General features: G+C 36.9%; 2 protein-coding genes across 2 annotated transcripts in view; one reads left to right on the forward strand and one right to left on the reverse strand.

Moving 5' to 3' along the window:
• LOC107714589 (adhesion G-protein coupled receptor D2-like) overlaps window positions 1-6768 on the forward strand; it is a 22608-nt gene extending 15840 nt beyond the window's left edge. The window contains exons 17-24 of the mRNA XM_016520469.1: window positions 1641-1756; window positions 2160-2280; window positions 4882-4923; window positions 5057-5110; window positions 5195-5345; window positions 5444-5502; window positions 6065-6095; window positions 6261-6768. Coding sequence (XP_016375955.1) covers window positions 1641-1756; window positions 2160-2280; window positions 4882-4923; window positions 5057-5110; window positions 5195-5345; window positions 5444-5502; window positions 6065-6095; window positions 6261-6268 — 582 coding nt within the window. The 3' untranslated portion in view covers window positions 6269-6768. The remainder of the gene's footprint in view (window positions 1-1640; window positions 1757-2159; window positions 2281-4881; window positions 4924-5056; window positions 5111-5194; window positions 5346-5443; window positions 5503-6064; window positions 6096-6260) is intronic.
• Window positions 6769-7602: 834 nt separating this feature from the next.
• The window catches only part of nr5a1a (nuclear receptor subfamily 5, group A, member 1a), a 16955-nt gene continuing 7897 nt past the window's right edge, over window positions 7603-16660 (reverse strand). The window contains exons 4-7 of the mRNA XM_016520544.1: window positions 14630-14788; window positions 12063-12182; window positions 11816-11960; window positions 7603-8150 (exon numbers count right to left, since the gene is read on the reverse strand). Coding sequence (XP_016376030.1) covers window positions 7894-8150; window positions 11816-11960; window positions 12063-12182; window positions 14630-14788 — 681 coding nt within the window. The 3' untranslated portion in view covers window positions 7603-7893. The remainder of the gene's footprint in view (window positions 8151-11815; window positions 11961-12062; window positions 12183-14629; window positions 14789-16660) is intronic.

Genomic DNA, 16660 nt, shown 5'->3' on the forward strand with positions numbered 1-16660 from the left:
TGTTCAAATGCTGAGTTTTGCGCATCGTGTGTGTGTGTGCGCGTGTGTGTGTGAGAGAGAGACAGGATCACATCACAGTGGAATTCGCTGTCTTAACCGTGGCTTGTGTACACATACCAGCTTCATCATTGTGTCTGTCACGCGACTTGTTCCCCTTTTGGGCTTGAACTGATGGTAAAACTAATGACATTATTTACTGTCTTTACATTTATTTTGAAAGATGAAGCTCGCGATTATGGTAAGGGGCGTTACATTTCCGACGAGTGCTTGCGGTGTTCGGCCAATCACAATGCACTGGGTCAGCTGGCCAATCAGAGCAGACTGCGCTTGTCGGAAGGAGGGACTTTGTAGAAAACGAAGCGTTTGAGAGAGGCGGGGCATATAGGACCTACAATAATGTACAGTATTTGAAAAATAATGTGTTTTTTGAACATTAAAGCATGTCAACATGTTACACCAAATACACAAAATAATGATCTTTAAAAAAGCATCACCCCTATGACCCCTTTAATCAAAATGTCATAACTGGATCTTCTGGTGAAACAACAGACTTTTCTCTGGTGACGTATGCTGGACCTCTCCAATCATTTAGTCAGTCTTCCTCCATCCAATCAACAACAGTTGGATAGAATCAAGTCCCGCCCCTTTTTTTTTTTTGATAGTACATTGCACTCAGATACATTAGACTTTCTACTTCACGGCTTTAAAGCAGTCTGGACTGCAAAGGACACTTTATATTAAAATGTCAGCTAAATGCATGAATGCAATGTGGATATTAAATGCTAATGATCAGATTTTGAAAAATGAAATTCAAATTCAAATTTAAAGTTGTTAGCACATTAAATAAATTTAAGGGATCGTATCATCAGGAAGCATATTTTCTGCAAGCATAAAATACATATTGTACATTTCTGTAAATTATAAACTCCAGATTTTATTGAGCCTAAAATGATTATTTATTGAACGAACTCATTCTGATGTGTGTTACTGTCACTATGAACACATATTTTTGTAGGCCAAATGCAGAAGTTTGCCCAATAGGATTTTTCCATTGGCTTTTGGATTGTTGCAGAAAATAAGCTGTGTGACCAAAAAAAAAGTTTCTGATTGCTGCATGTTTTGTACATCATGATAATCTTCCCAAATGTGATTGATTCTGAAGCCTAAATACAGTAGCCAGATGTAAAAAGCTAAACATGTGCTATAAATGAACTACACATTAAGCTTTCAACAACTCTTTCAGTCTTTATTTAAAAACATTTTCCCTAAAGGTTTGGGATAGAATCATTTACAACCATGTGATTATTATAAGGCTGTAAAAAACAAAAAGCTTTAAAAAATATATATAAAATTTATATCATAAAAGAAAACATAAAAATATTTTGCGCTTGTGTTCATTGCAGACTGGCATTTAACCAAAAACCATTTAATCATTTACTTTGGGGCTATGGAATTAAAATTCTAACTCATTTCTTGGTCTACATAAATATATCATCCCTGCTGCTATGAACATGACAGAGTCGTTTCTTAAAGGCACAGCATAAAAAAAAATCCACAAATCTTCACAGCTATTATAAGTTCACCTATTAAAGGGAGATTTTTACTGTTTTGTAATGAGAGATGTGGTTCTCTGTTCTTAGGTCAACGCTGTGGTGCTTTTTCGGGTTGTAATGGTCACAGTGGCCAGTGCACGTCGCAGAGCCAAAATGCTGACGCCCAGCTCTGATTCGAAACTTCACACGCTGGACCTTACCTGGTGAATGATGTTTCACTTTTCAACTTCCTTTGAAATAAAAACAGGCCAGAGTTAAGAGATAGAGAGCAGTTTCAGCCATTTCTAGTTCTTCTCTTATCTTGTTGAACAGAGGAAGCAGCGAGAAAGCACCTGTCCGCCAGTAACTCATTTATTCCTATCAGCCACCTGGACTTGAGAAGATACCATACAAATAGCCACAGAGACTAGTTTGTTCTGTTATATGGATACTTCCTACAATGAATGAGCAGAAATGAATCAGAAGTGTCTGTATAATTAGCTAGTTAAGCAGAGACCCAGAGTGTCCTTGAAGAAGAGTTTCAGTCATACTGAAGTAAAACTGAGCAGCCTAGCCAATGCATTCAGTAATATGAAGGATTAATACTGTGTTTGTGTGCACATGCAGGGCAGCGACGAGGCCAGTATTGATCCTGTTACCAGTGTTAGGTCTGACCTGGCTGTGTGGAGTGCTGGTGCATTTATCTGTTGTCGTGGCCTATCTGTTCATCACACTCAATGCTTTTCAGGTAACACACGACACTTATACTATGGCTGGGCGATTATTCACATTTATTTTCAATTACGATTTTAGCTTACAGTGATTATGAAATCAAAATTATGTTGTTACATGGATTTGAACTGTTGTTTTGTCTTGTATTATAAACCCTTTCCGTTACAGTGGTGCATTGTTATAAATATTTTCGTTACTTGCAATAAAATAAATATTAACTGAAAAAAATAAAAATAAATAAAACTTAGCTAGTTGCCAAGGCAATATTTCTCATTTTAATTTAGTTCAATTTAAAGTACTAAAATAATTGAACTAAAACTGAAATAAAAATTTTTTTTAAATCTATATAGACGCAATCTATATATTTATAAAACAAAAACTACTAAAAATGACAAAAATTACTATAAAATGAAAACAGAAAATTTTATAGTTTTATAAAAACTATAATATTATCCCAATGATGCTAAAGTAACACTGCAATGGTGTGCTTCCACAATATTTATTCATTTTGATCTTATTTATTTATTTATTTACTTGCAATAAAATAAATATTAACTGAAAAAAATAAAAATAAATAAAACTTAGCTAGTTGCCAAGGCAATATTTCTCATTTTAATTTAGTTCAATTTAAAGTACTAAAATAATTTAACTAAAACTGAAATAAAAAAATTATTTAAATCTATATAGACGCATATTTATAAAACAAAAACTACTAAAAATGACAAAAATTACTATAAAATGAAAACAGAAAATTTTATAGTTTTATAAAAACTATAATATTATCCCAATGATGCTAAAGTAACACTGCAATGGTGTGCTTCCACAATATTTATTCATTTTGATCTTATTTATTTATTTATTTTTTATTCATTTTAATGTGTGTGTGTGTGTGTGTGTGTGTATTAGCTGTAATATATGGCTTATTCTATGTTAACTGCTATGAACTTCTGAGAATAAAACTTTGATTTTTGATATTTGAGGTAAACCTCCCATATGGTTAACCTCAAATCTTTTTTCAAAAAAAATTATTTTCAGTTTTTTTGTAGCAGTTATATATATATATATATATATATATATAGTTTCTCCTGGTTATTAAAGATTTATTAATTTAAACCTATGGATATGAAGCTTTTTTTATCAGTTGAATTATTTTTAAAGTTCAAGGAAATATACTGTTAAAAATAAGTTTGCAGTTCAATAAATGCATGATGTTTCCAAAGTCTATGAGTAATCATTTTAAATAACTGTGATCTCAGTATTGACAAAAATAATTATGTTTATCATTTTTGTCAAAATCGGCCAGCTCTGACTTTCCATGCACGCTTTGCCTTCCTCTAAATCAGACTCCAGTCTGTCAACACATTTGAAATGAACTTCCTCTCTCTGTTTTCAGCTTCATGTAGCTCTCTCGGACTGTCTCTTTCTTCCTCCCATGTCTATAATGAATGAGAGCTGAATTCCCTCCCAGAGCTTGTTAATGTAGATTTACTGTGTGCGTCTGGGAAAAAGATAAAAGAAACAGAAGACAGAGAGGAGGAGACACGTGAGCAGACTCCATCACTGGAAGGAAACTCTTCTGATATAATTAGCCAGTGCAGATCTGTCTTGAATGTTTTATGTAGCAGAGGTCTCTGAGAACAGCAAGTGCAAAGATGCAGGAAGAACATGGACCGTTCCAGTTAGCTGTATTCAACGCTAACTGATAACAAGAGCTGAGAATAAAACAAAAAAGTTTCTCCTGGTTATTTATAATAATATATAATAAATAATAATATATTTATAATAACAGTTTATTACACCACAGACACCGAATCTTCAGACAGATCGTCAAAATGTAGATCGTACTACATTTTATTTTAAATATAAGAATTATATTTATAAATAAATAATGAGCAAACAATATTTTAAGCATTTTTTTGATATTTTGGCCCAGAAAAAAAAATCATTTAATGTTTATTATACTATGATTTTAATTTAAATTCTTTCTTTTGTTCTCTGTTGCTTAATTTTAAAACACAGTAATTGATTGAAACTCACAAAACCTGTTATCTCCTGTCATTTTATACCCCGAAATTATTTTGCATATAGCATTATGAATTTTCATTATATTTTGCATTTAAAAACGGCATAGTGACATTATTTTTATTGCAATTCAACACTTTTCCACCTCATTACTGTAATGCAAAAAAATAATAAAAAAATCGAATTAATGCAAAAAAGTACTATTATTATTATTGTTTGTATGGTATAGTATTTGTTAAATTGAATTTAAAATTGTATTTTAATTTAATCCCTCCGTGCCTGGAGAATGATTTATGACCCAGAAATAAGCTTCATTTTCCTTATGCAGAATATAATTTTTGTTTCAAATAATTTGTAGATTTGGAGATGAAATATGATCCATACATTTCTGAGATTGACACAATCAATTATTTACATCTTATTTTTATTCATGTATTATTGCTTTGACATGGTTGCAAAAGGTACAGCAGAATGGCCCAAATACACCATTATAAATAAGCTCTACATATAAACATCTTCTAGTGACTTTTATAAAGTTTAAAAATGTACGGCCGTGGGGAAATGTTATTTGATTAACGGTCTCCTCTCGTTCTAGGGCCTGTATATTTTTCTGGTGTATGCGGTTTACAACAGTGAGGTATGCCTTCTACAATATTTCTCTGTATTTCTTACATTTCTTATCTTATATTTTAGTAGTACGAGGAAGTTGTGTGATTTTCATTTCTAAATTACAACGTAATACTGTGTCCGAATGTTTTACGATAATGTAGGTGCGAAACGCTATAAGAAGAATTCAGGACAAGCGAAAAGCTTTGTCATTTACAGTAAGACCTCATTTTGCTCATTTGAATAGTTTAAATCTGTTTCTCTGTTATTGTACTCACTTTTGATGTCATTTCCTCTTGCAGAACTGCTCACAGCCTATCAGCTTCTTGCCCTCCCAGAAATCTCCCAGTGCTTCATGGGTACACAGCCTGCCGACTCATTCCAGCCCAGAGAGCAGCGAGAGCTCGACTCCCATCACCACTTCCACAGCCAACTCGCTCGTCTTTAAGAACGGTGCGTGAAACTCATGCGTATCCACCATCTGCAGCTGTCGCTTTAAGTCAACATGACATTTAGAAAAGCATCTCTGTCCTTTCCTCTTTATATGTTAGAACGGTTTAAAGAGGACCATATTGTGAATTTCCCATTGAAACCAGCCAACAGAAGTCAGGTAAGCTGCAAACCACACATATTTTTCACTGATATCATATACGCAGCACTTAACCGTGCCAATAATACACATAATCAAATAGTAATTAGGCTTGTCACAATAAGTGACGTGACTTGTGACCAAGTATGGTGACCCATACTCAGAATTAGTGCTCTGCATTTATCCCATCCAAAGTGCACACACACAGCAGTGAACACGCCATTTTTTGCTGCGGCGCCCAGGGAGCAGTTGGGGGTTCGGTGCCTTGCTCAGGGCACCTCAGTCGTGGTATTGAAGGTGGGAGAGAGCGCTGTACATTCACTCCCCCCACTTGCTCAGGGCACCTCAGTCGTGGTATTGAAGGTGGGAGAGAGCGCTATACATTCACTCCCCCTACCTACAATCCCTGCCTGTACGAGACTCGAACCCGCAACCTTTGGGTTACGAGTCCGACTCTCTAACCATTAGGCCACAACTTCCCCTGATAACCATTTGTTATAAATAGAAACAGTGTGTATTGTGAAAAGCGCTATACAAATCAAATTGACTTGGCTTGATCTTACAGCACAATCTTGTGTTTCAGGTGGTTCAGCTGACAGCCTTTAAACCCTCAGGTAAAGAGAACTTTCACATTAACCTGTTGCTGTGTCCACACTGAATCTCTAGGGGGCGCACTAGTTCTTCACTAGCGCAGTACTGATGCACTTTTCAACAAATTACACTATTTGAATCCAGTAATATTTGGTATTTTTAAATCATGCCGTTTTGCTTCACCACAGGCTGTTGAGAGGAAAACTACACACTACAGTTCTGCATGGACTCGTGACTTAACCTGGGATGAAGATGTAGCTCATTCTGTGGAGGAGCGAACACTGCCTCCTCCGCAATCCTGCAGGCCGTCTCATTCCCAGAGCTCAGTCTGTGTTGAGTGAGTAAAAGTTTTCTGATAAACATGAAACGACTCTTTCAGCAAATGTTCAATGAGACTGCGCTCAGCCCGGAGCGTAAAGAATTCTCAGCGTTGTGTATATGGTCATCATTTAATAATGTATAGATGTTGTCAGAGTACAGAGGCTCACAGTACTAAAAATGGACAACATGAGCATCATCACACCATTAATCGTGACCAGACAACAGAATGAGTTGTTAGTGATTTTCGACTTCGGTTGGGAACGAGCAGCCCATCCGTGGAGATTTACATTCAGTATTTTGCAGAAGAAGAAAACTGTGGACAATGACACCTATCAGCTGTTTGATCTTTCTGTAGAGATCTATATATCATTTCAATAACACATTTTATTTAATTTTTTTTATTTAAAAAAGTCTAGTGCTCAAAATAGCAAGCTTGTGAAGATTATCTTATCATGACAGCATTTATTTTTAATAGTTTGTTTTTGATTTATTCCTGCTGTAATTCTACTACCCAATTGAAATAACGCAAAAATGTAAATAAGTATTTTATTGTAATAGGCATTCCCTATTTTTATACAATGCATATAAAATGCATTATGTATTACATTTTACTCCCACTATTAAAACTAATTTGTTTGTATTGATGTGGAAAGTGTGTATCTCTGTTGTCATTCATGAATACTGATTTTTTTTCAAATGATACACTTGATTAGAATAAAAATGAATAGAAAAATAATTGGTTCAAATGGATTTCAAAAGAAGCACTCTCTCTTTATACGCTCACAAAGGTGGCAACATGTGTGAATGTTTTCTGACCTTCCCATAACCTCTTTTTATTGGCACACTGAAGAGACACTCAGAGCGGAGCAGCATGTCTGTCTTTAGAAACATGGCCATTCAAAGTAAGATTGCTTTTAGACTGCCACACACACAGTCTTCAAACAACTGCAACGTGTCGTTTGTTTTATTTTATTGCAACCAGTTTTTTTCAGTTAAATGGAAAGACAAATAAATGTGTAATCTATGTAAAAATGTGCTTTAAATAGTTGAACTGATACTGTTAATTACATTATTTCAATAAATACCTTCTTTTGTTTCATTCGATTCATTTTTGGACAGGCCCTTTTGGAATGTTTTTTAAATACCAACTTAATAAATGCATTTGAAAAACAAAGAAATTACAATACTCATCATCCATTCAAAAGCACAGGAGCATTAAGATAAAATAATGGAGATACATAAATAAGCGTTCTCAAATGAAACATCGCTCTTATAGACTGCAGAGATCACGCTTAGCCAAGAGAATAACGGCACGAAGAAGAAAACACTATAAAAACACCTCCGCGTCCACCAATGATTGTCATGCTCAAATGATTTAAAAACAATACAAATGAACAAATTCTGTACATTCATCACATAAGGTAAGAAAGCATTGCCTTCGGAAAACTGTTCACCATCCATTTTGCGCATATGGCTTAAACTCTCAAAGCAGTGTCACTTTCACACAGCGGTGGACCTCTTGGCGTGAAGCATTTCTATGAGCAGATTGTTGCACGGCACTTCTCCACACAGGTGCTTGTAGCACAGGAAGTCCTCGGCCTGCACGCTGAGTGACTGGACCTCAGGCAGCCGCAGTATGAGCTGACTGAAGCGGTCCAGACACTGAGGGTAAGAGTAGAGTGTGTACTCGAGCAGAGCGCTGTTCACCTGCTCCTGAACGCTCTCCACATACTGCTGGTTCTCCAGGAGCTTCACATCTGCAGACGAGAGAAAAATCATTACAGGTCTCATAGGCTACATTCACCATGCAAGTCTTGGTTGCTCAGTTCTGATTTATTGCTCAGATATTTTTTTTTGTATGGCTGTTCCCATTATTGTTTTAAATGTGGCCAGTATGAGATTTGAATGCAATTGAGACTTGAGTACACATAGAGTACACTGAAATCAGTTTTTAACTCTGATGTGCCGCAGAAGCGTGCAAATTTGTGCGCAGGTGATGAGGATGAAGACAAGTATGAAGAAAAGGTCAGTTTTTCTAGTTTCCTCTGAAGTTGATGGGAGAATGATGGGAGAAATGAACCTTTTTGAAGCAATTCAATATTATTTTTCTTGACAAAATGATTCAGTTTTGAAGCGCTCGAAACACTTCACACTGTTGACACCTGCTGGTATGGAAGCCCGTTTCCGCTACTGAATAAAAAAAAAAAAAAGGTAATTGCGACTTTTTATTTCGCAATTCTGACTTTATATCTCACAATTCTGACTTTATATCTCACAATTCTGACTTTATATCTCGCAATTCTGACTTTATGTCTAGCAATTCTGACTTTATTTCTCGCAATTCTGACTTTATATCTCGCAATTGTGAGTTTATATCTCGCAATTGTGAGTTTATTTCTCGCAATTCTGACTTTATATCTCGCAATTGTGATTTTATTTCTCGCAATTCTGACTTTATATCTCGAAATTGTGACTTTATTTCTCGCAATTCTGACTTTATTTCTCGCAATTCTGAGAAAAAAAGTTAGAATTGCGAGTTTATATCTCACAATTCTGACTTTATATCTCGCAATTGTGCGTTTATATCACAATTCTGAGAAAAAAAGTTAGAATTGCGAGTTTATATGATGTAGTTGCGAGAAAAAATAATTGTGAGAAAAAGTCGCAATTACCTTTTTTATTTTTTATTCAGTGATGGAAACGGTCTTCCATAAACTGTGTGAATGCAACAAAAACTTATGCCAAACATGCATAAAAACAACTTTTAAAACACTTTTTGTTGTTTTATTCAAAGTTTAATTCAAATTCTAACAAATGCAATAACTTATTATCTAATGCCATTAAATATGAAGTGTCTGTGTTCTTTTATTAACTGAATTTTTTTTTTTGTTCTATGGAAGGCTTGGCTAACAGGACAATAAATTACTATTAACTAATACTCTTCCTTTTAATTGACCCTTCACAACAAGCCAGACAAGCCATAGCGCTCTCACACCAGACATCATGTTCTCACAAAGTGAAAAAAAACATTGCGAAGCAAAGAGGAAACTGACAACTTGCCGACAGACAAGACAAAGCAGGTTACTTTTGGTATGAAACAAAGTCTTAGTTTTCAAATTTTGTCAACTTTTTAAGAAATTCAAACAATAAATACCATTTTGTCGCTCTTTAATGTTTCGTGACAGATTGCTGTAGCACCTCGGTTCGAGCAGCATGTGAACCAATCAGCTCTTCCTCTTTCGAAATGAACATGAATGAAATTCAGAGGGTATCTTGTTTCATCCGTGAAAAGAAGTCAAAACACCACTTTTCAAGTTCAAGTCCACCGACATTAATGTACTCTCTGGTTTGTTTGTCCGACAAAATGGCAGGTTCGGAGTTATGATTGATCAGATCGCCTGTTAATCAAACTCCCGGCCAAGTGACTTTGGCAGTTTCATACTCGCTCCAAACCTCCGGTTCAAAACAAATGATTTGCAAACGATTCAAAGCTGTCTAAGCAGTGTTTTGAAAATGCCCATCACTGCTGTCACCATAATACTTATTCCTCACTGTCCCTCCACTGACTACCATTATGACTGCCTTCCATATTAATCTTTGGAGAGACTCCTGTCAGAATTGTGACTAACGTTGATCTAAAGTGGCGTAAAAGTTTCATGACTGACCGTTCAGAATGAGCTCGCATTGCAAAACGTCTGACCAGTATCTGATTTTGTATCACATATAAGTGGCCCAAAAGCGGAATCTAAAAAATCAGATTTCATGTCAGTTGTGCTGTTATGAAAACACAAATCTGAGTCACATGTGAGAGAAGAAGTCGGATTTGGGCAGTCTGAACATAGCCATATAATCCAAGTAGAGATGTGTGTGTGTGTGTGTGTGTTTGGGCGACAATAGCTGGACCCATTAATGAAGCACTTTAAAGCATTAGCAGAGCTCATCAGAAGAGCCATTCACGCAGTAATTAACATGTTGAATAATCTTTTCAATGCATTTGAAGGACACAATTACTCAATAAAGCTGCTTCCATTTAGGCAAAGAATTAAAAAAAATCAATGTGACAGAGCGAGAGGAGATGACAAATTATTTCGCTTTCAAATGCAGTTTTCTCCTTTCAGCTGTTTGTTTATTGTGCCTAATGAAACTGAAATTGGACATTTCTAGGAAAAAGGTTTGTTTCTAGGTACAAGAAATTAGAGGTGCTGTGTTTATTTAATTTGGTGCCCACTATATTTATTAAACTGTACTGTATTTAGGATATAATGATTACAATTAGTGCCTCCAAAATCAAAATATGTTGAAAATATTGCTTAAATGATAAAGGGGAGACAAGGGCTAGTTTTCATGTAAGATCTCTGTAACTAGAAGGTCAAATTAAACAAATGTTTAAACACCTACATCTAGTTTAAACACACACACACACACACACACACACACTGGCATACGTTTAAAAAAGTCACTAAATAATGTAGGCCAGAAGACAAGTTTTTTTTTTTTTTTTTAGGAATGTCAGGATGTAACATTTGTATTGGAGCAATACAAATTTTGTCACGTGATTACATATTGTAATTTTATACAATGTATTACTTTTTTTGTCCAGTCAGTGGTTTGACATTTTTGTGTTGTCTTTGACATTTCTTGCTGTTTCAGTAATTGTTTTGTTTAATAACTATTGAACTGTTCACATTTTTGCTTAATCTCTACTAGACTGTTTCATGGCAATCTCCACTGTGCCAATTTACCCCATCTAGCCTTAAGATTAGGGCATGTTGTCACATAAAATCATCATATATTTCATATTATTTTTCCTTTTAAGGCAGTGGTTCTCATCCTTCTTGACTTCAAAGCTCACTATTCTTCACAAAAATCCCCATGACTTCCCCAGTTGTTTGTGATATTTTATTAATATTTGTTACATTATTATTTTTATATATGTTATTATATTATTTATTATATGTTGTTATATTTTGTTAATTAATATTTGTATTTATTTCTACATGATATAACGTTTTGGAGCTTGGCATAAATAAAAAAATATAAATATTCACAAAATGCATAAAAATGCCCATGATGTTATAAGATTTAATTCATTTGCATGACTGTTCCATTAAAACAAGAAATGCCTTGATTTTTTGTCACTTTAGTTTGTTTTAATACTTGTTTTTATTTTAAATAATTGTAAATCATCATGACGTTTGCAGTTGAGAACTACTTTAAGGTCTATGATTATACAAAATCAATCATTAAATCTTAACTTAACAACTTGTCTAAAAATTCCTGGAAGAATTTGAAAAAATACAATCACACCTGTTTTTGGCTCTTTGTGTTTTGCATAATTTTTCTTCAGTTCAGTTCAGTTCCACTCTGTGCCTCTGTATGTACTTAAAAGTCGTGTGAATAATAGGGATGCAGTCGTACTCACTGGGGTTGAAGAGGATGAGGAACTTCAGACAGGCCATATCTCTTCTGTCCACCTGCAGCAGCTGCAGTCTCCTGGCCAGCTCCTGTCCTCTCTGCACCATACTGGCCAGAGGAGGTCCCGTGTCAGACACGGCCGACAGATCCACCTACAGCACACAGCACCTTCACTACACTCTCTCTACTAACATCTTCTGCTTTTCTGCAAACAGTGATGCTTTCCCGTAGCGATGACGGTTGGAAACACTCACCTCCTGTCCTGTAATGAGTAGCAGACTGTTATCTCTCCCATGATGCACCTGTCTGCAGATATGATCGAGAAGCAGCAGCTCACTCCAGCAGTTATGCAGCAGTCGCATCTGATCTCCTACCTAAATCAGGAGAAATGAAGAGTCATTACATGCTTACAGTATCAGGCCATGATACTGATTTATTTTTTGCATAATATTGTAATTTAAGGCGATAGTTCATTCAGAAATTCTGTCATCATTCATTCACCATCATGTCATCCCAAACCCACATGACTTTCTTTTATCTGTGGAACACAAAAGCCTGTCTTTTTTGTCCATACAATGAATTTGAATGGGTTCAGTGTTGTTAAATTATATACTAAAACTATTGTTTTTGTTAATAGAAATAAAGCTGAAAAAACTAATATTAGATGAAAAACCTAAAGTTAAAAAATAAAAACTAGAAATGTTCATCCTGAGTCTTGCGATAGAGGAGTGGGAAATAGTATGCGAGTCACAATGGTGGACTATAACTGAAATGTAAATAAAATATAAATATTTAAGAAAAAAAAAAAACTAACAAAAATGAAGCATGTAATAAAACCATGTAACACAATTACTAAAACTAACAAAACTACTCGAGTAAAAATTCAATATGAGATTATAATGTAATGAGATTTTACGTTAATAAATACAATAATAGCATAGAAATACTACTAAAATACACAGGGTCCAGTGTTGTTTTGGACCCCACTGACTTCCACTGTATGGACAAAAGCAGTTGAACACAAAAGAAGATATTTTGAAAAAGTGTTTCTGTCCATACAGTGAAGATCAAGGAGTCCAAACCATCATTGGAGACCTTTGACTTTCACTGTATGGACAAAAAAACAGAGATATGTTTCAAAAGATCTTCTTTTGAGTTCCACAGAAGAAAGAAAGTCAGGTTTGGAATGAAACAAGGATTGTAAATAGAGCTGAGTGAATGGTTTGATTTGAGATCTCAGAGCTTGCCTATAACTGAGTGTTTGTGTATGTGATAAAAGCTTCAGAAACTGTATACAGACTATATCAAATAGCTGCAAACAGGAAATTGACTACTTTTTGTGAAAATCAAAAGATATTACAAAATATGTAGTGACCAATATTTCAAAGCCTTGCCAACAATTCTCCTCTAAAGAATAAAACGTCTCAACAGGCCTAAACAACAATAAATGTGAGACATTCAGGTGGTTTTACTCAAATCGTAGTACACGAGCATGTCATCTCTGAGTCTAAAACCCAAAGAAATGCAACCCTTGTATACAGATGAACAGCTAGAACATAAATCGCGGGAATGAGAGTCCTTGTGACGAGCAGCCGTCGAGCGCACATCCAATGCACTGTATTTATGAGCACCAAATGATGACCTCTGACACCTTCTCACCTCTCGTCCTTCATCGGCCTCTTGTCTTCCTCCCCCACTAATCCTCTGTCCGTATACAGTACGCAGCGTTTTGAAGGCCACGTTGTGTCAGTATTACGCACAGTGGGCGACAGTAAAGCCCTAATAGAAGCGTAGCGCTACATATATCAACCGCAGCCCAGACAATATTACTCAAACCGTATATCCACATCTAACCCACAGCCTCGAGCCCCGGAAACTTGACCTCTCTCGCAATTGTGGATACAAACCCTCCCTAGTATGTACACAAACATGCACTAAATTGAGTTTATTAAAGTGCTTTTCAATCCAAATGCACATTTTCCACATCGCGCGATACCTTTCAGCAGTCTGGAACAATTGCTGAGCTATTGCTGTACGGAATGTAATTGTTTCTGAAAGCGTTGTGTCTGCAGGAGTCAGTCGCTGGCATGCGTTTTCCAACTCTGACACATTTTATGCTAGCAATCGCAGAACGCTAGCTGCCATGGCTGCAGAATGGAATGAACTGTATGAAAAATATGCGACGGTCATGCAGGTGTGAATGTGCAAAAACAAAGTTTGAAATTCTGCATTATTTGCTTGAATTCATTGGAACATGCAGTTATTTATCGACCGAATATGAGTCGAGACCGACGATTAAGACATTTATAGAGGTGAGAGCTTGGAGAGGGCAAATTCTATGTATGTCAACACTGTATCTGTTTGGGAATCACAGCAACAACGAAGCTTTTGTGATTTGCAACGCTCCCTGATGTGAATATAGTAACTGAGTGTCCAAATTCGAGATTCCGAATTCCCATCTTATGCCTTTTTGCCAAAATTCCTCACAGGATGTTAACATCCATCCAAAACTTTTTGGAAACTGAGCAAGAATTTGGACTTTGACACATATCAGTGATACCACTACAATCTAAACATTAAATGTAATCCTACTTTTGAAACTGCTTGACAAACATGCTGCAACAAAACATGCACAATATCTGAATGTCTTGGCGTGCCTAAATGTTATCTTTCGGTAAGATACGTGGTTTGGCGACAAAATAGCAGACTTTCTCCAAAATAGTATTAGACAAAACACTGCAGAGAATCATTTGGATGATCAGAGGTGTGTCTACATGTATAAACACACACACATGCACTTTGTCTTATCTCAGAGCTGTACCTTTAGTTCCTTGAAGAAGACACAGCTTCTTGCCCACTCGACTATTGAGAACAATGTCTGATCTGCCATGACACACAACAGGCTGGACGGCCACGGTTTGTCCAGCTTCCCCTTGCCGCTTTGCTCCTGGTGAAGGTACGCACTGATCTTCCCTCTCACCTGGAAACATGAAGCGAAACACAGAGCAGCCAAGTCAAATTGAGAAGTCAATGTATAAGAATGGTGTGTGACATTAAAGGGGTCATAAGATGTTGCTAAAAAGAACATTATTTTGTGTATTTGGTGTAATGAAATGTGTTTATGCGGTTTAAAGTTTAAAAAACACATTATTTTCCACATACTGTACATTATTGTTTCTCCTCTATGCCCCGCCTTTTTGAAACGCGTCGATTTTTACAAAGCTCATCGGTCTGAAAAAGCGAGGTGTGCTCTGATTGGCCAGCTATCCAATGCGTTGTGATTGGCCGAATACCTCAAGCATGAGACGGAAATGTTACGCCCCTCACCATACTGTGTTGATGCCGTGTCCGGCCGGAGCAACGAGACAAAAACATTAAAACCCATCCAGTGGGGACATAATTACGGATTATAATGACGTATACTGTCTTTTTACGCATTGCATACCGCCATGTCAACATAAAACCATGTCTGCATTTGTGATCAGAGAAATGACAAACAACAAGCGCTACTCCACACTGCCCAAAACTCGCATTTGAATCATCAGGGGCAACGAAAAACACAGCGGCCTAGCGTGAGGGGAAGCCCCAGCTTAGCGTGCGCTGAGGCCGGTATAGAGTGAGCTGAGGCGGGCTGGACTCCGCTTCGTCCACGATGAAAGTTGATGTATTCCCTCAGCGACCAGCACAGATCAGCTCTAGGCATGACGAAGCGGATATCGTCCTCTTTTGGAAGACCAAACAAAGTAGTTTCGCTTTCACAACGAAAAACACAGCAGCCTAGCGTGAGCGAAAGCCCCGGCTTAGCCTGAACTGAAGCCGGGCAAGAGTGAGCTGAGGCGGCAGGGTCGAGAACGGCGGTCCCGGCAAAGGAGCGGTGAAAACGGTGAAAGCCAATCCGGCGATCCACAGCACTAAGTTGATGTATTCCCTCAGCGACCAGCACAGATCAGATCAGCTCTAGGCATAACGAAGCGGATATCGTCCTCTTTTGGAAGACCAAACAAAGTAGTTTCGCTTTCACAACGAAAAAAACAGCGGCCTAGCGTGAGCGAAAGCCCCGGCTTAGCCTGAGCTGAAGCCGGGCAAGAGTGAGCTGAGGCGGCGGGGTCGAGAACGGCGGTCCCGGCAAAGGAGCGGGGAAAACGGTGAAAGCCAATCCGGCGATCCACAGCACTAAGTTGAAGTATTCCCTCAGCGACCAGCACAGATCAGCTCTAGGCATGACGAAGCGGATATCGTCCTCTTTTGGAAGACCAAACAAAGTAGCTTCGCTTTCACAACGAAACACACAGCGTCTTCAGGACATGGCGGCAGCGGCAACAATACTACAGCGAGAATAAAAGTTACGCCTTCTTTCTTTGCGTGAACATTTGGGCGGCGTTATGCAAATCTTCCCACATAGTGAGGTAGATATGTGGGGGCGTGTTAGAACGAGCCGTTTTAGGTAGGTGTGGCTAACTCTTAACTTTTATAAAGAATATCTCTTTGGATTTGAGACTTTAGTCTTTGCAACTTTACAGATCTTCTTTATGCACCAAGAGCTTGTAACACTCCAAAGAGAAAGGAAAAAATAAAATCGCATCATATGACCCCTTTAAAAAATAGAGCCTCTAACACTAACATTATCAATTCTTTTTCTATTCTTTCAACTTTTATTTCTTTATAAAAAAAAGAAGAGAGACCCTCTAACTCTGTTCTCTATTTTTAGCTATTCTATCTACTTGTTTTCTTGTGTATTATAAAAAAAACCTTGCTACGTGTACTGCGTTAGGCTAACTGAGATTTGTCACAGCACTTACATATTATTGCTCTTTTGATGGTTTTTGATTGCTTCTATTGTCCTCATTTGTAA

This window comes from Sinocyclocheilus rhinocerous, unplaced genomic scaffold (genome assembly GCF_001515625.1).
Source record: "Sinocyclocheilus rhinocerous isolate Xijiao unplaced genomic scaffold, SAMN03320098_v1.1 scaffold2749, whole genome shotgun sequence".
Classification (NCBI taxonomy): domain Eukaryota; kingdom Metazoa; phylum Chordata; class Actinopteri; order Cypriniformes; family Cyprinidae; genus Sinocyclocheilus; species Sinocyclocheilus rhinocerous.